Source organism: Myotis nattereri, assembly GCF_964212035.1.
Source record: "Myotis nattereri genome assembly, chromosome: 3".
NCBI classification, from domain to species: domain Eukaryota; kingdom Metazoa; phylum Chordata; class Mammalia; order Chiroptera; family Vespertilionidae; genus Myotis; species Myotis nattereri.
The window spans coordinates 81,974,047-82,000,720 of record NC_138077.1 but is presented as its reverse complement, the minus strand read 5'-3'; the positions used below and the strand labels follow the sequence as shown (position 1 = coordinate 82,000,720).

At 35.6% G+C, this 26,674-nt stretch overlaps 1 protein-coding gene across 3 annotated transcripts in view; it reads left to right on the top strand.

The window, feature by feature from the left end:
• Positions 1 to 26,674, top strand: part of EPHA6 (EPH receptor A6) — a 934,835-nt gene that overhangs the window by 621,994 nt on the left and 286,167 nt on the right. For all 3 annotated transcript variants that reach the window (XR_013995684.1, XM_081086735.1, XM_081086736.1), the window contains one exon: positions 24,689 to 24,797. Coding sequence is in view for 2 of the 3 variants with exons in the window: in XM_081086735.1 (XP_080942861.1) it covers positions 24,689 to 24,797 (109 nt within the window). In the remaining variant the exon portion in view is untranslated. The remainder of the gene's footprint in view (positions 1 to 24,688; positions 24,798 to 26,674) is intronic.

Below are 26,674 nucleotides of genomic sequence, written 5' to 3'. Positions count from 1 at the left end.
TAGCCATTTGAGGTCAAGGACTATAGCTTATTTATCTTTGTGTCTCAAAAGATTTCTTGCACCTAATTAGTTTTCAATATGCATTTAATCAAATAAATAAAGAACATATAATTTTCCAAAGGCTAAAATATGAAAAATGGCATGTTTCCTACCGGTCTGAGAAGAAAGAATCAGATATTTTTATTTGCCACAGATAAGCAATGTTGCTTGCTTTGTTTTGGGTAACTAGATGTAACTGGCTTGAGTCATCTAGAAACATGATGCGTGCAATCTTAATATAAATTAATTGTTAATTCTAAAATTTGGAGGCACTTTAGGTAGAGTTTAATGACATTTTTGTTGTCATTTAACATATTTTCCTTCTTAAATGTCTTTTTTTAATGTCTCTATGTTTGATCCAATCTATTGGTGGAAATACAATCTGTACTGCTTCAATTACTTAAGGTGAAATTAGCTAGATAATTATTAGCAGCAGTCAGAAAATTTGAAATAATTATTAATAGTGAGGCATGAAGCATAAAGAGAACCAGCTGACCCTGATGGAGTAATAAAAAAAGTTAATTAATCAAGCAGGAGGCAGATTTCATATTTATGAGTCTACCTAGAGGAGAACGAATTCCAGAACATAAGACTTTAATCTCAAATAATCTGTAGTCAATAGCACACTTTCAATGTTGTCAGCCATAGCCATCTAAATGCAAGCATCAATAGGAAAGAGGGATTTCCTAAAGTTAGATTGTGTGAATATAAATTAGGCCACCTTATGAGGTAATAAAGAACCTTCATAAGAATTTGTGCTGAAGCTAGTAGGATATTTGTTCAGCATGTCATAAGGGAAACCCCTGTTTTTATTTAGAAGGTGATGATAGTTTAGTGTAACATCTAACATCGAGGTTTCATGATAACAGATAATATTTATTGAGTTCTAATTATGATTCGAGCACTGTTCTATTCTTTAGGGCTACTAAGGCATTTAACCATTCTATGGATCAGAAAAGTGAAGCACAAAGACGTTCAGTAACTTACCAGTTTCCCACAGCTAGTAAGTGTTGAAATGGGGATATCATGACATCAGGCCCTTTTCATACTAATGCTCAGAACCAGGAAGTTCCCTTTCTATCCATTCATTGTTTTTATTTTTCTTATTCAGCTTGGTCATTACTTCTAATTTTCTTCATGAGTAATTCTTATTCTTACCTCCAATTCTTTACTCTCCCTTAACAAATTATATTTCTTCTCAAAATAATGGGTGTTTGAATATACACACATATTTTTCAGAAGACTATAATTATTTATAAATCATCATGCACGATGTTCAAAAAACTATGGGTGTTTTAATGCAGATTTCTGGATTAGTGCACATGTAGTAGACCCAGTCTTACACTCTGAAGGGGCAAAATCATGCAGTTAGTCTGATTACCTACCTGTGCAGGGATTTGATGAAGAGTAATTATTTGCATAGAAAACTGAAGTCTCCTTTTTTTTGCATTGACAAAAAAAAAATATTTCACTTCAGTTTTGCCTGGTTCAAATAAAGACTTAAATGATGGGAACCAGGTTTGTGTACTGCAAGACAGATTGAAGTCTTTAATATGAAAAATATTAAAGATCATAATGTTGCTAAATGATCTGGAAAGAAATCATTAACTATTAACAGGCATTTAGACTTGTAAAATGTGCACATCAAGTGCAGTGTTATAATTTGGCTCATATCTAAAAGGGAACTAGCAAACAGCAGTGGATCTACTTCTTAAAACAGAATATAGGTTTATTTATGCCAGTAACGTATAGCAACATATACAAAAATATGATTTCTTTGGGATATAAGTCCTTATCACTTGATTGGAAGTTTTTTTGAGATAAGGAACCATTTCTTATTCATTTTTGAACCTCCAACATTGCTTTGCATGTGTCTGACGATTGGAAGACATTCAATGAATATCAATGAATTCATGTTACTCAGTAAATATTCAATGAATGTACATCTGTTTCAAACAAATTATATATATTTTATTATTCTACCTATAAATGTTCAGTATGTTGCTTTTATTTGTTTGTTTTGTGCATGTATTAATAGCAATATGCTGAATGCTGATTGAAGGATACAAAGATTTAATTATGTAGGATGAATAAATTCTAGAAATCTAATGTAAAATATTGTGACTATATTTAATACTGTATTGTATACTTGAAATTTAATAAGAGAGTAGGTCTCAAATATCTCACCATACACACACACACACACACACACACACAAATGACTATGTAAGGTGATAGATATGTTAGTTTGTGATAATAATTCTACAATGAATACTTTTATCAAAATATTATGTTGTACACCATAAATATATATAGTTATTATTTGTCAATTATACCTCAGTAACGCTGGAGGAAAAAAAAAACCCACAAAGTTAAATAATTTATGTTCTCTGTCTTGAAGAAACTCACCACTAAACCACACTAGAGACTCTTATAAGAATTCCTTATTTATGTAATTCTCAAAGTCTAATTTTAAATTGACTTGATTTGAAATGAGATGGATTTATTTCTATCAGCCATCATATAAATTGCCTGATTTTTTCTGTCAAAATGTTTGACTTTACAACCTTGAATTCTTCTAGGGAGCAAAAATGTTTCTTAGACATTTCAATTGCTCCAAATTTAGGGAAAAACATATTAGTACTTGAGGATTTAGAGCTGTCTCAAGACGACACAAATCAGCTTTATTGACTTATAATTTGAAGCGTTTTTTTAACAGCATATTTTAGTTGTCAGAAAAGCATCAAGATCGAAGTGAAGAAAACCTAATCTCAATATAATCATATGAAGTCTATTCATAACTGCTGGTGTGATTCTTAATTATGGTTATCCTTTCACTTTCATCTGTTGCACAACCATGTACTATTAGTAAACTCAAGACAGGATTCGGAGTATTGTGTTGGTCAGTGGTTACTTCTGAAACCATGTCTTACTAGTAAAGTAGCAGGGGAGTTCCAGCTAGCTGTAGAACGCTGCTAGAGGAGATACATAGCTTCTTAGAAGAAAAGGGTAGAAAGCATGATGCCAGGATAAATTGTCCTTTGGGAAGTTACAGACTGCCAGGAGGGTGCAGTGCTGGGCCTTGGTCCCCAGCTTCACTTCCTATTTCTGATTGAATTCTATGCACATGATAATTTGTCATTTTCCAGAGCTGAAAATTTGAGAGTTCAATGAAAGAGTTGTCAAAATGCCCAAATCAGATGAAAAGTATTTTATACAAAACATATAAATACTAAATATTACCTGCCTGTATAAAAACATAGACATAGTTTGAATTTTTATTTGAACAGTATGAAATAAAAATAATTTTAATTTATATAATGTGACATCTTTAAAATTGGTGCTAACCCAATGCAAGTTGTCTGTTTTTGCTATATCTCATTGTGAAGCTACAATACTGAATGCACAGATTTTATAAAATACATCCAGTCAGTTCTACCAAGACCTGTGTGGAGAATTAAGAAGCAGGAGAATTAAGTTGCATTACACTTTACTTTTTCAAGAGAAACAGTATTTCAGTGAATTTAAATTGAGTAACAAGAATCCTTGGCAAAATAGCAGGAGCCTTTTAAAAGATTTAGCTGTGTGTGCACAAACCAGAGTGTGACATGCGTGAGCACATTACTGTGCTGTAACGATAGGCAAAGTTGCAGAATATGGCAACTTTACCACCAGATATAAAATAGCTGATTCACACAAACTGAATTTTATATTCTTTTATGCTTTTGAAAAACTGAGCATCCTTTAAAAAATGCTATTGCACTACAGTTATTTTTAAATTAAGTAGTTATCTTATATTTGCTGGATACAAATCCAGAGAAGACTAAATGTTTTTTTCAACATCAATTTTAGCATATTTGTAAAAGGTAAACATTGCAATATTACTTACTGAAGTTAGTGTGTGTGTGCGTGTGTGTGTGTGTGTGTGTGTGTTTGTACACACATCCTGTTCTCATTCTGAGATGAAAAAAATAAAATTGGCAATGTTTTTAATATTGTTACATGAGTTCTTATCCTTGGAAGTGAACAGGGTTTGTTTCTAAATTTAATATAAATTTTGTTCTGAATTTGACACAATGAGAGAGAAAGTGAAGGGCACTTGAAAGGAAGCAGCAAAGGTGAAAACAAGCAGAAGAATGTTATGTTTATTTATTTAATCCTTAACTCAATAAAGAATAATATTAATGGATGGGCCAGCTATAGAGGCAAGCCCTAGGGATTCAAAGATACAAGGGATAAACTTATTTCCTGCTTTCACAAAAGCTAATGAGAGGTTCAGAAAATTAAACAAGATTATAATAAAGGATTGTGTGTAATGTTTCTGGGAACACAAGGAGAAAAACCCAAACTATCATCTAGAAAAGCTTCCAAAAAGAAGTGATACATTAAAAGAGACTTTAAAGTTAAATAAAAGTTGGCCATAAAAATGATGGGGATGGAAGGTGAGATGAGGGGTGGGGAAAGAGTATTGGGGAGCGTTTGTTCTCTTATGGGTGCATGGGTGCAGGTGTAGAGATAAAAAAGAGTATGGAACTTTCTAGTAATTGAAAGAATTCCAATAAGGCTAGATCCATGGTTCTCAAAATGTGAGCTCTGTACCAGAACCATCAGCAACATATTGGAAATGCAAATTTTCAGACCCCACCCCAGACCTACTAAGTCTGGGGTGGGTCCCAGCATTCTGTTAGCACAAGCCCTCAGCATGATCTGATGCACACACACTATAGTTAGAGACCCAGCAGTTTCCTCAGAGGACAAGGGCAGGTAGGGGTAAGGAGTGATGGGGGTGATGATCTCGGCACAGGAAATATGAGACAAAGAGCTGGAGTCTTAGGCAGGGGCCATGCACTGCCATCCCTTATCTTGTTACTGAGGCTAAAACTTCTCTCTCTTTTTCTTTTCTTTTTTTTTTCTAGCTTTTTTTTCAGTTGGTTTTTTTTTTTTTCCTTCCAGTTATCTGTAGTTTTGGAGACAAGCAAGAAGTCAGAGTGAGTTTCCCATAACTGACTGCTCTGGAACCATTGCTAACACATTCTAATTATTTCCTCACCTTCATTTTATTCACACTAAAAATAAAACCTTCCAAATATCTTTTTCATTGTCACACCCATTGCTGTCATAATTTCAAAATTCCCTAGAGACAATTTTGGCCTTAAGGGTTCACCTACCGAAGGTGCTGGAACCTTGGAAATTATTAAATTCTAACACATGCTTGCCCTCTGCCAGCATGTAAGCCTGCATATTTCTCCTTGACAGTTCATATTTGGTCTCTGGACTTTCAAGACCGTGAAAAATCACCTGCTCCCTGAGCCTCCTGAGGAACTGGAGCTCAGCCATCCCATCTCAGACTCTTTACAGTAATTGGCCTGTTTTAGAAGTCTTAGAAATTCAGTTATCTGGGAAACTTCATGAATCTAGAAATCATAAAGGTGAAGGTGGTTTGTTAGACACCGACCACTCTGCCACACAAAGATGTCACGGGCTTGTCTCCGGCTCGGTTACTTGGTTGTATGTTCTAATAGGTAAAGGCAAAATGATATATTCAATTAGACTATTCAATTGGTATTTTGGCTTATGAATATTCTTCATTCTAGACATTAATTTTTTCTCAATAAAATACAGGAAATGAGCTAAATTGTCTTCCTTTGCTCTAAAAATGGGACAGTTTCTAGTGAAGTGATTAGGGACTTAGGCCAGACCACACTCTGCCACCCCCTATGTAGTAAGACCTACGAAAAGCAATTTAGTCTGTTTAGGCTTTAGTGTCCTCATCAGTAAACTGGAAACATATTCATTTGTGTGTACACTGATTCATTCAAAAAATATTTTTGAGAACCCAGTCTGTACTCTGTACTAAGTGCTATTCTACCCGCTATGGACACAGCAGAAACAGACAAAGACCCTTCATATGCTAGAGAATACATTCTAGAGAGGAGAGAGGAAAACAACAAACAAATAAAAGCTACAGAGGGATGGTGTGTTACCTAGATCCCCGCTTCAGGACCCAGGGACTTGCTCTCTTCACTAATGGGAGTGCTGCCACTGAAGGCTCATTACTGAATTGTTTACCAGACACTGCTGGCTCAGAAAGAGCTGCGTGCTCAGTCATTCCCTCTCCCCAGGAGCCAGGCAGATTCCAAGACTGGCCAATGGGAGGTACAAAGATTAGTCTCATTGTTCATTCAGGGCAACTTAAAAGGGCCATCTCAGCTCAGAACTCCCTGATGTCTGCTGAGATTTTGTAGTTACCATATCACAGTTCAACTGCTCCGTTTCCTCATTTTGGGTTCTCTCACTCCCCCACATGTCCATGCTGAGGTGACTCCTCAATAAAACTGCTACATGCAAAGTTCCATGGCAGAATGTGTGTCCCAGGAAACCCCGTGTAAGACAGATGATGAGAGGTGCTCTGGAGAAGTGTGAAGCTGAGGATGAGGATAGGGAGCGCCTACCTCCTAATGTGATCGTTAAACGTTAACTATCATTATAATCCTAATGATCACTGCGAGCTAGGCCGCTGGCAAAAGCTTCATGGAGGAGGGCCTTAAACTTGGCCTTGAAAAAAAGGAAGACTACAAATAAGCAGAAAGAACAAGGAAATTCTTCATGATAACAACTGATTCATGCAATTCAATTTGGCAGATACTCTGCAAATAAAGAGACAGCTAAAGAAAGCTAGTGAAGAATAATTTTGGTCAAAAACTGAAGCTTCGGACTTAACCCTGGATTTAGATCTTAACCCTATCACTTATAGGTATCAGACTTTGGATAAGTCAATTAACCACTCTGTGCCTCAGTTTCCACATCTTAAAAAATGAGGATGTGAATGCCACTTACTTTTTTTATGTTCTTATACGTACATAATGATTCAATGCATGTGAAGTACGTAGCAGAGTTTCCAGTACGTACTCGTGTGGTTAGAGCTTGGAAATGTTGATTTTAATACTGACAGTATTGGTATTTATTTTCAACCCTAAAATTCTATCATACAACCTCCAAATTGTTTTAAAACACGAAACAATATTCCTTATTATCTTCTTGCATGTAGAGATCCTATTATAGTAATCAAGTCATTGCCTGATTCTTTTCTTTGACATTTATTCTTCATGCCTATAAGCTTACGCTTAAGACTAGTTGGCTAGTCTTGGTGTTAGTTTAATTTTATAGGTGATTTACAAAGGTGAGTGGGATTCCCCAAAATGAGTTGGCCTCCAAGGCTTAAGCACTGGAGAACTGGAATCAGCCAAGAACACTCCACACTCGAACTTCTGAGATACCAGATCTTAACCAGCACAGTAGACAAGTCAGGGAACCGCCATCAGTCCCATTACCACAACATCATTTTGTGGCTCCAGAACCACGGTCCTTCCCATTTCTGTGGTAACCAAATTATTTATGGGTTGGACCACTTTTCTTTAAATGCTTAAATCAATAAAGGTCTCAGTGCCAACAGACAATATTGCAGAATGGTTATAATCTCACACGCTGGAACGAGGCTGTCTCTACTTAAAGTCTGATTCTACCACTTCTGTCCACATAACCATGGCAAGTTAATTAACCTCTCTGAGCCTCAGTTTCACCATCCACAATGTAGAGACAATAGTACTATCTCATATGATTGTTGTGAATATTTAAAAGTTAACACATTGAAAGTGTCTAGGACTACAGACGGCATATGTAAGCACTCTGAAAGTGTTTGTTATTATAATAATAACTACCCTTCTTCTGAGAAAGACTTCCTCCCTTTGGACAGTATGATTTTTGAAGGAGCCTGTACTGTGAATCAACTGCCACTTATCTCCATAAAGAAGGAAGAAAAAAATTTTAAAAAGCAAAAAATGAATGTCCCTTATAGTACCTTCTGTGAATCCTCTTCAGTTTTTAAGTAAAAATGACAAGACTTATGTTTACCTAGCCCACTATAAATTTTTTAACAATTAAATAAATAACTTTCCCACCAATTTGCACAAGAATAAGCAATCCAAAGAGAAATCAAACTTAGCTTAATATTGAAAATTATATTTGGCTCAGAATAGGTATTAGTTATACTATTCTATAAGTGATAAGGCCAGACTATCTTGTTTGAGGGAGGATTTTACTTTTTCAAATTATGGGACAGATACAGTTTTGAGAATATTGAACTTTCATAAAATCACATTTTTACCTTGCATAATGACTAGAAGGGGGCTACTCCCTCCTTTCACAAATTAATCCAAGCTGCTTACCAAAAAAAATAAATAAATAAAGCACCAAGTGGGAACATACCAAAAGACTTGGGGTTATCTAATTGCCTTAAGTGTATTCTTTTTTCTCTCATGTTCTGAACTGCAGCTCATAATTCCTTTGGAATCAGTCTAAATCAAGCATGTCAAACTCAAAGGCTAACATGGGCCAAATAAACAAGGTTTAAGTGTATGTGGGCCACAAAAAAAATAAAAGCTTCAATTTTCATAGAAATGTAGGTTTATTTCTATAGAATAATGCTGAAATAAATAAGTAATCTATATATATAAAAGCCAAGTGACCAGAACGAAGTAACGACCAGTCGCTATGATGTGCACTATAGCAGCCATCTGGCCCAATCAGGACCCCAATGGGCTCCCTCAAACTCCCACGGCCTCTTCCCCCAGCCAGCCCTTGCAGCCCCTTCCCCCAGCCAGCTCCCCACCCCAATTGGGGGCATGGCCAGGCAGCCAACCTCGCGCATCCACTCCCCCCCGCAGGCCAGGCTCCAATCAGCCCCCATTGGGGTAAGCGGCCAGTACCCACTCATGCATGAATTCATGCACTGGGCCTGTAGTCATTAACATAAAATAATAGAACATTTTAGTCCTAGTCGGTTTGGCTCAGTGGATAGAGCGTCGGCCTGTGGACTGAAGGGTCCAAGGTTTGATTCCAGTCAAGGGCATATGCTTGGCGTTGGGCTTGATCTCCAGTAGGGAGCATGTAGGAGGCAGCCCATCAATTATTCTCTCTCATCATTAATGTTTCAATCTCTCTCTCCCTCTCCCTTCCTCTCTGAAATCAATAAAAATATATTTAAAAAATAAATAATAGAACATTTTAATAAAAATTAATATTTTTCCTTGAACATTAACTTATCAGACACTGAATAACTGTACAAATCAATAAGTGTAACACAAATAAATCTATTTTTCTTCTTCTCTGAAGGCGAAATATTTCCTGTTGCACACACCAAACAAGTCAGTACAAGACTAATGATGTGGCTAGTATATTATAATGGAGAGAAATGGTGCGCCTGCATATAAGGTGCTTAAAGGGACATGAATGCAACACAATTATAGTAATCAGTCATTAGCAAACATTGTAGTTTGTTGTTAATAATTCTATATAAAAAAAGGCAAATATGCAAATTGTCCCCTCGACCGGGAGTTCGACCAGGGGCAGGGCTTACCCCGGCCAACCCCACCCGATTGCCCCCCTCCCACTCTGATTGGGGGCTGGGCTGGCAGCCAACTTCCAAAAGCCCCTCCCCCTGGCCGGCTGGACCCCACCTGTGCACAAATTCATGCACCGGGTCTCTAATTATGTATAACAGGATATTGTAAAAATTAAGTTACAAAATTTTTACTAAAATGTTTCTTACATATCATTATATTGGCTGGGCCACAAAAATATTTGTTGTGGGCTGCATGTGGCCTGCAGGCCATGAGTTTGACATGCTTGTTAAATCATTGAAAGTTAATTCTTTTCCATTAGAGGCTCATTTCTCATTGTATTTATAAGTCTTAAGAGCTTCATGTACCTTTTTATAACTAGCTAGCTGTCTTTTGTCATTTTCTCTCTCTCTTCCTGATTAAATGTCCTCTGGGATGATATATTTCAAATTGTATTAATCAAAAACATGCAGTTAAATACCCAATTAACACACATTGTTACAGTTATGTACATTTACAATTTCTTAGTTGAATTCAGCGGTATTTTTAAAGGTTGTAAAAATATATTATTCATGATCAGACTTACATTACCCTTGAGATTATTATTAATAGAATAAGGCAAGATAAATTTAATGAGTTTTTATTTAAAAAAAAACAAAACCTTCTGTACATGAAACTGTGTTCATGTCACCAATGCTTTTAAAATGGAGGGAGAAATACTTTACTGGAAAGAAAGGTAAAGAGTGAGTAAATAAGAAATTGATGGGGTAATTCTACCTTTGCTTTGGTCACTGATCTCTAGAGGCCTCCAAGGCCAAGGACTTGCATATGTAAGGAGGGATGGAGCATCCCCCTTGGTCCATGACTGGGAAGATAGTTAAGGAAGCCGCATACATACCCTTAGCTTAAGACTTCCCGTAGTTCATACTGTAGAAATTGGTAGATCAGAACAGGTAAAGAATGGCAAAGCTCAGTTTGGAAAATAACAATTAGAAAGATATTTTGTGTCAATCTACAGAAGAAAGCAATCTAGAAAAACTTACTTGAAGCTAGATATAAGCACCTCCATTGCCAGAAAAAAAAAGAACTTAGCACATGAATTAGTCAATCTGGTAAGTATTGTGTTTTAAAAAGGAATATAAGTGACATCTATGACATTTTGGGGTTAATCATCCAAAATTACTTAACCAAGAATGTTGTTTAATAGAACACACCCAAATATACATATATATATCTTATCTAAGTCATTAATATCACACATTAGAAATAAAGTATTATAAGTATCATCAAATTTCATGTTCTAGGAAAAAAGCTGAATGTTTTAAGTAGTAAGTAGCCTGACTTTTTCCAAATATATGTTAACATGTTAATAAATGTGCATCTTAGCATATTTAAATTGCTCTTCATTTTGATTGGGATGCTTTCTCAGCAAGCTCGGCTAACTAGAAGGATGCTGATTTTTTTGCTTGCATTTCTATTTTTCCTAAAAATATTTGAGGCAGCTTAAAACACATATACAAAATGTTTAATAACTTAGAGCTAGAAGTAGAAAGTTGATCCATAAAAACAAGAGGGAGCCCTGGCTTAGTTGGTTGGTCATCATCCTGTGCACTGAGAGGTTGCTAGTTTGACTCCGGGTCAGGACACATATTCAGGTTGCAGGTTTGATCCTCAGTAGGGGGCGTACGGAAAGCAACTTATCAATGTTTCCCTCCCACATCAATGTTTCTTTCTCTCTCTCATTCTCCCTTCTTCTCTCTCTAAAAATCAATTTAAAATCTTAAAAAACAACAACAACAAGAGGGAGCAGAGCTCCATTTGATAATTATGACCAGAGATGCACCACACAGGCGCCATCCCTGCCTCTGAGCCTCTGGCAGCAGCCAGGGGGCGGAGAAGTGACCAGGCCCTCATCACTGGAAGCACAAAGGCTGTAGGAAAGTTAGAGGGCACTGAGGCTGATGGCCTCAAGCAGAGTTTTTTGTTTTGTTTTGTTTTGTTTTGTTTTGTTTTGTTTGACAAATGCATAAGTTTGTTTCATATGGTGTTTTCTGACCACAGCTTTTGGTAAACGCAGATAAAGGTGAAGTGTCACTGACTGAAGATGGTGTTTCCATGGTGGAAGTGAGAGGAAGGAAAAAGGAAGGTTACTTAGTACATCACCTGCATAAAGACTTCAAAAGGGGAAAATATAACTAGGAAGTGAATGAAAAGAAAAACCCTTCAAATTTATTCCCTAAATATTTTGTCCTTTGATCAGGAACTGAAAATTGGAATACTCTAAATCCCTTAATTCCAAGTATCAAATATATCATGAGCTAGATTACCAAAAAGAGATACAGGAATTTTTCAGACAAGACTGCGGTGGAAACGTGTAATAAACCTGGGCTCCAAAAAGGACTGAAATAAGAAACTGGAAGGCTCTGGAAAAGAAAGGCCACCAATCTTGGTCAACACAGCCATTCATTTATGTTTCTCTCTCTACAGACCAGTTTTACCTGCATCTATGTCCATTTAGAAAAAGATAGCGATCTGCCCCATAGCTTGCAAGTTCACATGTTCCCTTCATTTAACCATGCGCCAAAACATTCAAACTGACTGTGAATCCTTGTCCCAGACTCCTGAAAGAATGTGTTTGGCCTAAGAGACCAGTATTCCAAGGCCCTAGCCTGAGGGCAGAGACAGTTTCAGACAGGACTACTTATCCTCAAAGATGATTACTAAGAATTTTCAAGTTGGTCTTACATAAGGCTTAGTATGTGAATTCTCTACCTTCATATTGGCAGACTATGCAAATGCTTTGAAAATAAGGTGAAGAAATACAGAAATCTTTCTACTCTTGAAGCCGAGATGCCCAAACAATATTTTTGCCCATGCAAAAATAAAACCTCCCCATATTTGCACTGAACTAGGCTGCAGGCAATGCAAAGATTGTCCTTAGGAAGCAGATTTGTATCTGCTCCCGCAATTAGGCACACTCTAGATTGAAAGTGCAGAGTTCCACACCACAGGGTATTGTGGAAAAAAAGATGATTGTGGCCTGGACAATTTTCAGAGCAGGTGTTCCAAGTCATCAAAAAGACACCCGAGGAGTAACACTCCCGCGGAAAAAGTCATATTAAGCTGCAGAGTTCTGCAGTGTGCTTTCCAGGATAAGCTGTGGAAAACGTGTACTTGCACAAAATGGAATGGGTTGTCTTGTTTTGTAGAGTTTTGATCAATTGCCTTTTGTCTCTGAGAAAATGATTTTAGTTTTGATAAAGCTGATAACGCGCAGTTCTTTCTGGCTGCAGTAGGATGCAGAATTATTTGCGCCCAAAAATCAATTCTAGTTGTTGACAATGAAACCCATTCATCAGCATATAGGAAGAGGCTTACCTTTCTATCTATCAAGATGGCACATACCCAATTTGTCTATAATCAGTATCATATCGTGAAGGATATTCGCTTAAAAGATGAATAAATAAAACACCACTGTTATATTACATGAAGTTGGGAACGGGTATGTCAGGAAGTTTTTCTTCTACAGTTTGTTTTTAGAGGGGTATTTACTCTGACGTTTTCAGAATCACAATACTAAGCCTCATTTTTGAGTCAAAATTTAGTGAGAGATTAACTTGCAAAACAATCATATTTTCTTGAAAGTAATAGTGGTGTGGGGTAGCGTAATACTGTTTCTAAAACGCCCTTGAGATAGAAAGCATCCAGCTTAAACAATATAATAAGCAAAGAGAAGTTATTAGTACCTAGTTGGGAAATATTAAGGCCCACTTACTCTTCTTTCCTCTCATCTTAGGATATGAATATGGATAAATACAGTCAAATTATTTCCTCCCTGGTTCATTATATTAAATAATACTCTTAATTTCAAGTGACAAAACCCCAACTGGTTTAATGAAAAGCGAGACTATTGCTGTGTGTAAACTGCAAAGTCAAGAGTAAGGTGAGATTTGAGCCAAATCCAGGCTCTCCAACCAGGTCCTCAGTACATTCTGTCTGCTTTGCTTTCTTCTCTGCAGGATTGATCTTCAGACAGGGTCTTCCCACATGTTTACAGGAGTTTATAACTCCAGTAAACATCGAAATTCTGAGTGAACTCACATCTCCATCAACTCTACTCCTAAACCTGGGTAACTTGTGAAAAACACTAGCATACTGATTGACTGATGTTACGTTAATTTTTATGATTCATCCCTTGCCTCTCAATCAAACTTCCTATTCTGCTTATTGGTTTATGTCTCAGACATCTCAAAGTACATAGAAACAACTGCTGAAGATGCTGTACTGTTTTGTGTCTCCATGTTCATGATGTTTCTTCCAATTAGAATGTCCCAACACCTACTCATGACCTTAGGGCAGCGGTTCGCAACCTGTGGGTCGCAACCCCTTTGGCAGTCAAATGACCCTTTCACAGGGGTCGCCTAAGACCATCCTGCATGTCAGATATTTACATTATGATTCATAACAGTAGCAACATTACAATTATGAAGTAGCAACGAAAATAATTTTATGATTGGGTCAAAACATGAGGAACTGTATTTAAAGGGCCAGAAAGTTGAGAACCACTGCCTTAGGGACTTGCAAATTAGTTCTAATCATTCCAGGTTTAGCTCAATAATCACCTCTTTTACAACCTTCCCTCATTTTTTCCTATGGAAGTTATCCCACATCACCTTCCTACATACCTCCATTTTAGAAACAACTCTACCGCATCACAATTAAAGTTTACTTACCTATCTTCCTGCAGCAAGGCACTTTGACCATTTATTAATAAGACACCTTGACCATGCCTTAGTCTGTCTCCCCAGCCCCTATGTCACAGTGAATAGCACATTCTAAATTAATAATATTTTTGTGGTTTTTGAATGAATAATGAGTTGATGAATGAGAATTTCCTCAAGAAATTTTCTAGAACTTTTCTTAATTAATGTGTATTTTATATCGAGATTATTTTCATTCAGTATTTTTCTATGAAAAATAGACTCTAAATAAATATTTGAGTTTAGCCCTGGTTGGTTTGGCTCAGTGGACAGAGCGCTGGCCTGTGGACTGAAAGGCCCCGGGTCTAATTCCGGTCAAGGGCACATGCCCGGGTTGCAGGCTCGATCCCCAGTGGGGGGCATGCAGGAGGCAGCCGACCGATGAGTCTCTCTCATCATTGATGTTTCTACCTCTCTCTCCCTCCCTCTCTGAAATCAATAAAAAAATATATTAAAAAAAATTTGAGTTTATAAACCTTAAGAAATTTTGTAATCTCTAATGGCAATACATTTAATTGCAAACTATTTATTTCAAATAATTCTAATGGTTATATTAAGAAGCTATACCTTCAGTGCATATATATGCCTGCCAATATGCAAATACCCACTATTAATATGGTATATGTTGAATAGTATTTCAATTTGAACATCTTTGGTTCCAGGTCAATGATCCAGGGAATTTATGAAATTTGTAAGAAAATTCCATTCTACACTGGATCTTTAATAAAAAGATGAAATATGTATCTATGTATGAAGACATAAGTTTTTCAATTGCAAAAAAAAAGGTGTTATCAAAGACCTATCTCAACTGCCAGGAACAATATGAAATATAGATAATCTCAAATTAAATACTTAACATTTAAAATGTTAACAGTAGTTCTGGGTGTTTAAGTGCTTCCTTCTCCTTTCTCTGTTCTTTGATATTTGTCACATGAAGCCTACCTGCAGCAAGGCACTTTGACCATTTATTGAGGCACCTTGACCATTTATTAAGGAATCTCTTTTTTTTTAAGGCAAAAAATATTTCATCATGCTGCGCTGCTTGCCTGTGCTTCTGCCTCACCGCATTTTGTACCAAACTTACATTTTTCAATTATTTCTGTGTCATTTGGCATTTTTGTCTGACAGGTAAATTAAGGTCATCAAGAAGAATGAATCTTGAAATCTTCTGTGTCCCAAGGTAGCCACAGTTTGATGTAGCGTGTTGCATTGTTTCTGAAGAAGTGGCAGAGCAGTGTCAGAAAGCACAGCTGTGAAATCACTTTCTGAAAAAGCATAATCGCATCTTGGGGTCTCTACTTCAACAGAAATGATCCATGAACTATGTTTCCATCCATCTGAGAACTGGCTTACTTGAGTAGAACAGCAAATCTCTTACCATTCTCTCCCCGTCACCCCCAACCAATCTTAGAGGTATTCTCCCTGTTCGTAGATGGCATCACATATTGAAGAAAAGTAAAAGAAAAATGTTAATACAATACCATGCCAATACCTCTTCCTTGAAATATCTCATTCAAAGCCTAGGCAGAGATACATAAATAAAGATTTTAACTCCTGCTATTTTCTATCAATTTATCTCTGAATAAATGCCAAAATACAAATGTGTAAGGAGCATTTCTGTAACTAGAACATTTTTAGCATTAATATTACCAAATATGCCATTGCTCCATTGCATTCCACATAATTGAAGTTACCATCTAGCTGAATTGAAATGTATGTAATAAGATGAGCATTGGAACTTTGAGAATAGGATAAAATGGCTTTGAATCAAAGAAATACTTAAAATTTAAGAATGACAGGATTGATGGTCAACCTGAAGCCAGAGAGAATTTTGTGAGTGCTGGGTCAGAGGATTTAGACCTGGACATCTCTAAGAATGGTGTACCCACTGTGATGGGATATTTTACCCTCTAGTCCAGCGGTTCTCAACCTGTGGGTCGCAACCTCTTTGGGGGTTGAACGACCCTTTCACAGGGGTCACCTAAGACCATCGGAAAACACATATATAATTACATATTGTTTTTGTGATTAATCACTATGCTTTAATTATGTTCAATTTGTAACAATGAAAATACATCCTGAATATCAGATATTTACATTATGATTCATAACAGTAGCAAAATTACAGTTATGAAGTAGCAACGAAAATAATTTTATGGTTGGGGGTCACGACAACATGAGGAACTTCATTAGGAAGGCTGAGAACCACTGCTCTAGGCAATGGGGAAGACTATTTTTGTGTGTATGTCTTAGAACATTTTATTTTATTTTTAATTTAATTTAATCTACCCAGCACCATTTATCCCCTCTATGCCTTCTTCCACTTCCATCTATCCTCCTCCATCCCTGGGGAAACTAAAAATAAAACAATCTCATTCTAATTTGCTTAAAAAAAATACCTAGGAATAAATTTAACCAAGGACATAAAAGACCTATACTTGAAAAATTATATAAAGAACAGTAAATATTTTTATTTATCATTTTGAAGAAAACTTATCTGGCCACCCAATGTGGGATAGATTGGCAAGAAACATTGTGGAAAGGTAATCTAATAGAAAATTCAAAAACTAGCCTATTCATATGAGACTGATCCCTGAAACGAGGCTGTGCCCATGGTAATGGCGAGATAATATAAGACATGATAAAGATTTGACTCTGGACCTAAAGTTGTAGGGAAAGGTAAAAGCAATGAAGATCTCACTTTTTAAGCCCGGGTGTCCAAGAAAATAACATTATCTACAAAATCACAAGATTATGTTCATCTAGAGAGAAACATTTCCTCAGCTTTCATTCATATCTCACACTCTTATGTCTACAATACCATGTTATGTATTGAGATTTTACAGATTGATTCGTCTCCAGTATATATTGCTGTGTCTTTATACTGTATATGTGCCTCATTTCATAGGGTTATATCATTCCTAATTACAATTGATGACCTGAGAGAGGAATTTCCTTTCCTGGAAAAAATAAATGCTAAGGATTTTCTGTATTGTTGGTCAAATAACCTTAAGATTAATTTAATCTATTGGGCACTGTCATTCCATTACTTTATTGAGATTTCTGCTGTGTTTTACAAAATCATTTTGGTGAAATGATGAAATAATATCACTTGAAATTTTTACATTTCATCAAGAATTGTGAGTTTTACATAAAACGTGTGAATATGAAGCAAATATACACCACTTATTCACTGAGCAGCATTTTGAGAAATACTTTATTCTGACACTCCTCCCCCCCAGAATCATGTAACTGCCTTCTTCAATTATTTTAAAAAGATCTTCATAACAGAAAAGAGCTAACTTTAAAAAGCTATTCCACAGAAAATGACACAGAATGTGACAGATTTTACTTTGAAATGTAAATATAAACTAGAATAATTTTGATTACCAAGAGACAAAAATTTTATGCCTCCATAGAAGAAAATTCTCTGGTTAAAAATAGCCATAATGTTTTTTTTCTCATACTTTCCAGAAGATGTTATACTTATTTTTTTATCTTTTTTTTAAAGTATTTGGAATCCAAGTAAAGAACTTCAGTTTTTCAGGGTTTTTTTTAAATAGAAAAAACTAAAGTAAACCTATCTTAATAATGCCATTCTGACTTATACCAAGCCTTTGCTAGGTGTTAAGTCTTTGTTCAGTAAGAATTTTGCAACTCTTTTTAGAAATTGCTTCCTCTTAAGGAAGTGTGCTTCTTTCCAAACCCATAGAATGAAATGTATCATTTTAATATACTTATATTTTTCTAAGACTACAACCTCATTCCATTAGTCAAAGAGATATTTTCAACCAACCAGTCACAAATACATTTTCTCTTTTTTTATTAAATATGTTTTTTATTGATTTCAAAGAGAGGATAGGAGAGAAAGATAGAAACATTAATGATGAGAGTCATTGATCTGCTGCCTCCTGCGCACCCTGTACTGGAAATCAAGCCTGCAACATGGGCATGTGCCCTGATTGGAATTGAACCGTGACCTCTAGTTCATGGGGTGACAACCACTGAGCAACACCAGCCAGACAATACGCTTCTTTTCTTAATATGGATTTCATTGTGTTTCTTTTGCCCTCTATGGAGTAACTTAATGTGAGTAAATTATAGTATTCACTTTCTTCTACAAAACTAATTAGAAATAATCTTCTCAGGATTGAAAAATGAATAGATGGTGCTAACAGACAAGTTTTCATCACAGAGAAATTTGTAGCTATACTGTACTTCCATTTGGTAGATAATTGCATGGCTTATTTGTCTAAATATCTGTTAAATTAATAAAATCTTTGAGGCCTCTAACCAAGGAACAACTCCCCCCTCCTCCTCCTTCATCTAACACATTATATTTCCAGATTCCCACTCTGTGGACTCACTACCAGGGACTGCTTATTCTCTTCCAGAGCACACTGAAATTTCCCTTTTGTAAAAGTTCCTATACTTGTTATTATGTGTTCATTGTCTGTCTTCCCCAGCCAATTGTAAATCTAAGAAATCAGTAACTGTCTTCTTTGATCATCACTGTATCCTCAGTGTCCATCTCAGTGCCTGCCTTGTCATGGGTGCTCAATAAACATTTGTTGAATGAACTAAAAAGTTCTTAACCTTCATATTTCTAAGATTAATCTATTCAATTTAATTAAATGTGGAAATCTTTACTTTCAAGTATGCCCCTGCCTTCTGGGAAGCATTATTTTCAAACATACAGAATAATTGGATTCTTCTAATTAAAATTATTTTGGCTAGACTTATGTCACATACATAGTCTAGTTACCTTCAGGGTAAATCTTCTGTACATATCAAGAGGAAAATGAGGATGCAGATTACCCATAGGTTAATCTGAACTTTTCTTACCAGAATCATCCAATGTAAACAATTATTCAATCATTTACTCATGTATCAGGCCCTATAGCTTGAATGTTATATTCGTTTATTAGGGCTACTATTATATTCATTTCTTAGGGCTACTATAACAAATTACCACATACTTCATGGCTTAAAATGACAAAATGTATTCTCACAGTTATGGAGGCCAGAAGCACACTCTCTCCTAAAGCTCTAGGAGACAGTCCTTCCTTGCCTCTTCAAGCTTCTGGTGGCTCCAGGCATTGCTTGGCTTGTAGCTGCACAACTCGTCTCTGCCTCTGTCTTCACGTGGATGTCTCCTCTTTGTCTTCTCTTCTTCTGTCCCTTATAGGACACTTGTCATTGGATTTTGGCCCACCCAGTTAACCCAGAAGGAATGATATTCTTAACCTAATTCACTGGGAGAGGGTAAAGGGAATGTCATTATTCTACTTACTACAGATACTTTAGTGAATAAAGCTTCACAAATTATGTGAAGTTCAGTAGGAGGATTGAATAGGAATTCACGAGAGCAAATTTGGCACATTCACACAACTGGAAGATATTCAGTATGGTTGGAGAATGATAAGAGATGAATCTGGAGATACATACTAGAGCCATTCATATGGAGCCTTTCTAACAAAGTTAAGGGCTTTGGACTTTATCATGAGATAAAGACAGGGCTCTGTGATTGATCAACACCAATATGATAAGAAGGCAGGAATTATCCCCTCAAGACCAAGAGCTGCAGCAGGTCCTGAGTGTTCCTCCTATTCCACATGGCAAACCTTATTCTTCTAGATATCTGATTGTATAACATCCTTCAGGACATTTGTTCCTGCCCAAAATGTCCGCAGAGACATTTGGTCCACACCAAAACGTTCTTGACATTTGGCCCTATTCAAAATAACCACAGAGACACTTGGTCCATGCCAAAAGGTCCTTGAAATTTGGTCCTATTAAAAATGTCCATGAGCATATTTGATCCATGCCAACTGGTCCTTGATATTTGGTCCTGTTGAAAACACCTACTCTTAGAACATGAATCATAACAAAAATAACATAAATTTTAACAAGTTAAATGTGTTATTTAATAATTCATGGACAAATACCTCCATGGACATTTTGGATAAGACCAAATATGACCAGCTACCAGGTGTACCAGTTAATAATGCGGATTTTTTTTCAATAGATGGAGTTACATGGACCAAGTGTCTCAGTGGACATTCTGTATGGAACCAAATATCAACTAGCAAATCTGTAACACAATGTCATAGTACAATTGTTCTGAAAGATTGTGACAAGGATATTTAATTCAACAATCTCATTTTACATACATGAAACCAAGATCAAGAAAGGCTATGATTGCTCTAGAGCAGCAGTGGGCAACCTTTTTGTGAGTGTGTGCCAAAACCAGCAAAATCTCTGACTCAAAATTCTTCTGTGTGCCAACCCTAATTTTTTTAGAACATGTTACGCCTACTTGATATCTCTTAAGGTGTACGTATGTGAAGAACCTTGAAGAAATGATGAAATTCATTTGAGCGACAAAAACACAGTATATGATGATGAAAAATACATTTATTTTTTAATGTATACATGTACACTGATAGTCTGACAGAAAACTTTATGACTCCATTTGATATTATCAGTGGGACCTTTGCTGCTGCATCACTGATGACAGAGATTTTACATCAGGTTTATATTTCGTGACCTTCAGAGATATGCACGAGCTACTACTTTCATCCGTCAGGCTACTCCTATTACAAGACTTAACAAAATTCGTCACTGAGAACAAAGATTCACAAGTGTATGTGGATGAAACCAAAACACTGGTCAGATCTAGAAAGGCAGGGAGAGTTAAGGCAGAGGCATAGAAATTGCTCTTCCCCTCTCTCGTCCATCCATGTCTATGGTCTTTAAGATAACTTGTTATGTAAAATTATTTATTTATCTAAGATGCACCTACACTGAATTTATCTGAAAAATAAAAAAGTCGATATTAAGAAAAAAAATTGTAAATGGAAGATTATAAGAGAGGGTTTCGCGTGCCAGCAACAGTTACTGGCGTGCCATGTTTGGCACGCATGCCAGGGGTTGCCCACCCCTGTTCTAGGGCATACAAAATAGCTGAATCTAGCCAATTGTTCTACTAGTGAAAATGGTGGTACAATGACCTGTCAATAGTATGGGCTTGAAGCCTGACAGATCAGAGTTTGATATCCAGTTTTCCTGTGTACAAGAAGTATGACCTCAGGCAAGTAGTATAAGGTATCCCCCCAAAAATGTATACACACACTTTGAATAATTATAAAGGCAGTGTTTATTAAAATACATTTCATTTTCAAAATTGAGCTATCAGCTGTTAAAGTATGTATACATTTTTGGGACACCCTTATATATAACCACCTAAACTAGGAATAATAATATAACTTACCTATTAAAACTATTGTGCTGATAAATTGGATAATGAATTTGAACCACTAAGGATAGTGCTAAAGGATAGTTTGCTATTAAATAAATAGTGGCTGTTGTTCATGATGATGATGACATTGATGTATTCATAATCATCTCATCCCATCATTCATAGCTTTTTACTTCCAGTATAATAGTGCATCACATTATACACTTTTATTTTCAAATGACATATATATATCGTGTGTCTAATAATTGTAGAGGATTATTACTATTATTCTCTACAAAGGAGATTAGTATTTAGGATTATTAGTGCAGGGATTTAGGAAATTAGGACTGTGCATTTTTCAGTGTCACAACTTCATATTCTGTTATTCAATTAAAATTTCAATTAAAGCAAAGTTCATAAATATGTAATCACAAAGTGAAAAAGAAGATATATTAGTAAAATGGGCAGTTTACCAAGCTATTACTCAAGTAAGACAACACAATTTTTTAAAACAAGGCAATCTGGTTTTCAAAAGGCACCCAATTACATAATCTCCTCCTCCATCTGAACTTTGTATACATGGTCTCAATAAATTACTTACTACCTGGCTACCATGAAAATATATGCTCCAGGTTTAAAAGTCTTAAACTATATTACATATTTTATAAATTGAGCAATTGCTAAGTAAATAATGTTTTCTTTTTAAATTCTATTTTCTTTATCTTCAAATAGTTAATATTGTTTTCTATAATATCTGTTTCATACAGTGTATTTTCCAATAATTTTAATGAGAAAATGTGGCATTTTACAGCATTCATTAATCCCCATGATATCAATGCTAGTATGAAGATTAGGAAATTCAGTCAAGAAAAAAATCTTTACTATATTATATATCGGATAAGATGCAACTATTTAGCTTGTCTCTATACAGATTAAAAACTCAACATTCAAATAAATTTTCTGAAAATATCTTGATTAAATCATAGTGACTAAAATCTAATTCCAAGGTTTAATACATTTCTTATTGCAAACTAGACATAAATGACTTTTGTTTTTATTTAAATATAGATTTCTTAAGAGGCATCTTAAATGCTGTGTCTAGATTCTTACTGACTCAATAATATTTAATTAGTCACTATGAATTATTCATAGAATACTATGATATTCTCTAGTAGATATGCATTTTTATGAGGAAGTTATTATTCTGTATATAAATTTATATGTGATATACAGCATGCTTGATTCTCAGAGAAAGAGCTACTTTGCAGAAGTCTTAAACTACTCAAATTTAATAAATTAATATGGTAAGGAATTAAGTGGTTTGCTTGTCAGTTATATTCCTTCTTTGATTCAATTTGCTGCTTATAACTGACTAGAGGCCCAGTGCACAAATTCATGCACCAGTGGGGTCCCTCAGCCTGGCCTGCGGGATCAGGCCGAAACAGGCTCTCCAACATCCCCTAAGGGGTCTCGGATTGAAAGAGGGCACAGGCCAGGCCGAGGGACCCCACCGGTGCACAATTGGAGCTGGGAAGGGATGCAGGAGGTTGGCCAGCTGGGGAGGGACCACAGGAGGGCTACAGGGTATGTCTGGCCCATCTCGCTCAGTCCTAATCAACTGGACCCCAGCAGCAAGCTAGCCTACCAGTCAGAGTGTCTTCCCCCTGGTGGTCAGTGCACATCATAGCGACTGGTTGACCAGTCACTGCCCACTGGTGGTCAGTCCAAGTCATAGTGAGCAGTTGAGTTGCTTTAGCATATAATTAGCATATTACGCTTTGATTGGTTGAACAGCCAACTGGATGACCTGACACTTAGCATATTAGGATTTTATTATATAGGACTAGAAGCCCAATGCACAAAATTCGTGCAAGAGTAGGCCTTCCTTTCCCCAGCTGCTGGCACCGGCTTCCTTCCAGCTGCCCACAGGCACCCGGGACCCTGGCTTCCCTCAAAGCCCCAGCTTCATCCAGAAGGTCATCTGGAAGGACATCTAGTCTAATTAGCATATTACACTTTTATTATTATAGATTAGGTTAATGTATATTTTATAGTGATCAAAATAAAAATCAAGCTTTATTCAAGTTAAAGGATATTAAAGGGAATGATTGATTTAATATTTTAGAATATTGATAATTAACTGAATTATTACTGTGACTAATAGCATAGGAAGGAAAAAATAAAACAATAATCTAGAAGCCTGAATTCTGGTGATGATCATACATGAGCTTGGTCAAGTTCTTTAACTTCTCTGGGTTTCAGCTTTCTTACCACTGTTATTAAGCAATTGCCCATATCCTATAACAAGAAAATTATATCCAATTAAAATTTCAGTAATACAAAGAAGTACTAATGAACTAGTTGAACTAATATATTTTTAAAGGTTTCTAAAAGGCAGCCCATGCAGTTTTAAGAAATGATTTTATCAATGACAAAAATAATATATTGTTGCCATATATTATCTAGTCTTTTCATCAGTAAAGGAAGCTTTTAAATAGCATATTCGTAATTACTGCCAAACATTTGAGTATCAATTATGTACACCCTTTTGCTGTGGAGGTGGAGTTTATAACTTTAAACTTGAATTAAGCACTATTAAATGTAAAGGCATTCTTTTTTTTCACCTGATAAAATCTTTATTTCTCCTTCAATTTTAAAATTAAATTTATTGGGGTGACATTGGTTAATAAGATTATATAGGTTTCAAGTATACAAGAAATGTGTATCACCTTAAATAATTAAATGGTTGAATTGTTAAAATCACGTAGGAGTTCATAAGTAATATCTTTTTTATCTGTGCCTAAAATAATGTTATCAGGTAGATACTATTGATCAAGTAACCAAGAGAGGAAATTTATACACATATAAAACAGTGTGTAAAGCCTTGTTTGTTGACCAAAGTGTTTAAGAAAATAAATTAGCAATTATGTAGACAAAACACTTCAGTCCATCTGCTGATTTAAAATATACTTGATTTTCAAAATATACTTAATCTTAAGAGGTGGGGTATTAAGAATATCTCCATTTTATTGGTATTTTTGTGAAAAAAAGAAGAAAGGGTTAAGCTGTGGGTTATGACCTTTATCTTAAACACTTATTTTGGGTTTGCATCCTGTGTGCACAATAAAGGGCAAATATGATGGGGGTCTTGGGAATCCATTTCCACATTTTCAGGCATACACTAAGTTGTAAAGTAAACTTGGTAATGAAATGTCATCCCGAGAAATGTTAATCTTATGTCTGTGTTTCAGCTTCTGATATGGCGGCGGAACAGGGGCAGATTCTGGTGATAGCCACCGCGGCTGTCGGGGGATTCACTCTCCTTGTCATTCTTACTTTGTTCTTCTTAATCACCGGCAGGTAACTGATGTCTACCAAATCATTTCCAAGATTTGTGGAAAGCATTTTTAATATACTGTGTATTAAAATGTTTTTAAATGTAACAAAGCACACCTGAGAGAAAAAGGGACCAGGGTCCATTCTGCTCTGAGAGTGAATGTTGTAAGATGACAGAACCACCGTGGCTCATTCTCTGTATCCACAGGTCCCTGAAAAATGAGGCAACCAGAGACTTGATAAGAACACTGTGAAAGCTGTAAATGATAAAGTTCTATTTGATAAGTTAATTCTGAGTTTTTCCTTTACTACTACCAAATTATACCATAAAAGGGATTCAGAGAAAATTTAACAGAGATTGAACAATTTATATGAACGTTCTTTATCAATTTAGTGTTACAGAAATGTGTTATTTTCAATCCATTACATATTGAAAGAATCTATATTAGAATAAACCCTACTATATTTTCATTGCCATTTATACATAAGTGCTGCCCATGCATTATGAATTTGGGGGCACTGATATCTTGATAATACTCTTTCATGGAGTTACACACACTTTAAAGACAATCAGTTTGGAGCCTAAAAAGATTATTCAGTTATTAAAGTTCAATGAGTACTATAAGGTGATATTAACTCCAAATACACAAATTATGTTAACTAGACTGTGATAATTTAGATATGATGGTTAATTTGATTCAGAAAGATTCTTATATTCTTACTTAAAAATTTCTTTGAAGTAGTTTGGGATGCTGTCAAGTATGATTTTATTTAAACAGCAATGTCATTTATCGCCAATTTAAAAAATGACTCTAACTTCATAATGGAAATTTATTTAAATGACATTTTAATAGTAATCCAATATATGGAAAACTTGGATGTAATTTTAAGTTACATTTATATGTATTTGTAGAGTAGGAGATAAGGCCTTATTTTCCCACAGAGTATGCTATTTCAGAAAATTATATAAATAGCACATATACAGTGATATAAATAGCACATGCACATGTGGAAAAGCATTTCATTAAAATATCAGAAAATATTGCCTTGGCATGAAAACAGACATGTAGATCAATTAAACAAAATAGAGAGCCCAAAAATAAAGCTATGCGTACATGGTCAATTAATATTTGACAAAGGAGGCAAGAATATACAATGGGGTAAAGACAGTCTATTCAATAAATGGATTTGGAAAAATAGGACAGATACATGCAAAAAAAATGAAACAAGACCACCTTCTTACACTATATACAAAAATAAACTCAAAATGAATTAAAGGTTTAAGTGTAAGACTCCATACCATAAAAATCTTAGAAGAAAACATAGACAGTAAAATCTCAGACATTTCTCATAGCAATATTTTTTCTGATATATCACCCCAGGTTAGGGAAACAAAAAGTAAAAATTAAGAAATCAAACTAAAAAGTTTTTGCACAGCAAAGGAAACCATCAACAAAATGAAAAGACAACCCACTAAATGGGAGAATATATTCACCAATGATACATATGATGAGGGGTTAATACCCAAAATTTATAAAGAACTCATACAACGCAACAACCGGGAAAAAAAAAAAAAAACAACAACCAAAAAAAAGAAACAATCCTATTTTAAAAAGGCTAGGACCTAAATAGACACTTCTCCAAAGTGGGCATACAGATGGCCAAAAGATATACGAAAAGATGCTCAAAGTCACTAATCATCAGAGAAATGCAAATTTTTTTGTCACCTCACACCTGTCAGAATGACTATCATCAATAAGTCAAAAAACAAGTTTTAGAGAAGATGTGAAGAAAAGGGAACCCTTTTGCACGGTTGGTGGGAATGCAAATTGGTACAGCCACTGTGAAAAACAGTATAGAGATTCCTCAAAAAATTAAAAATGGAACTGCCTTATGTCTAG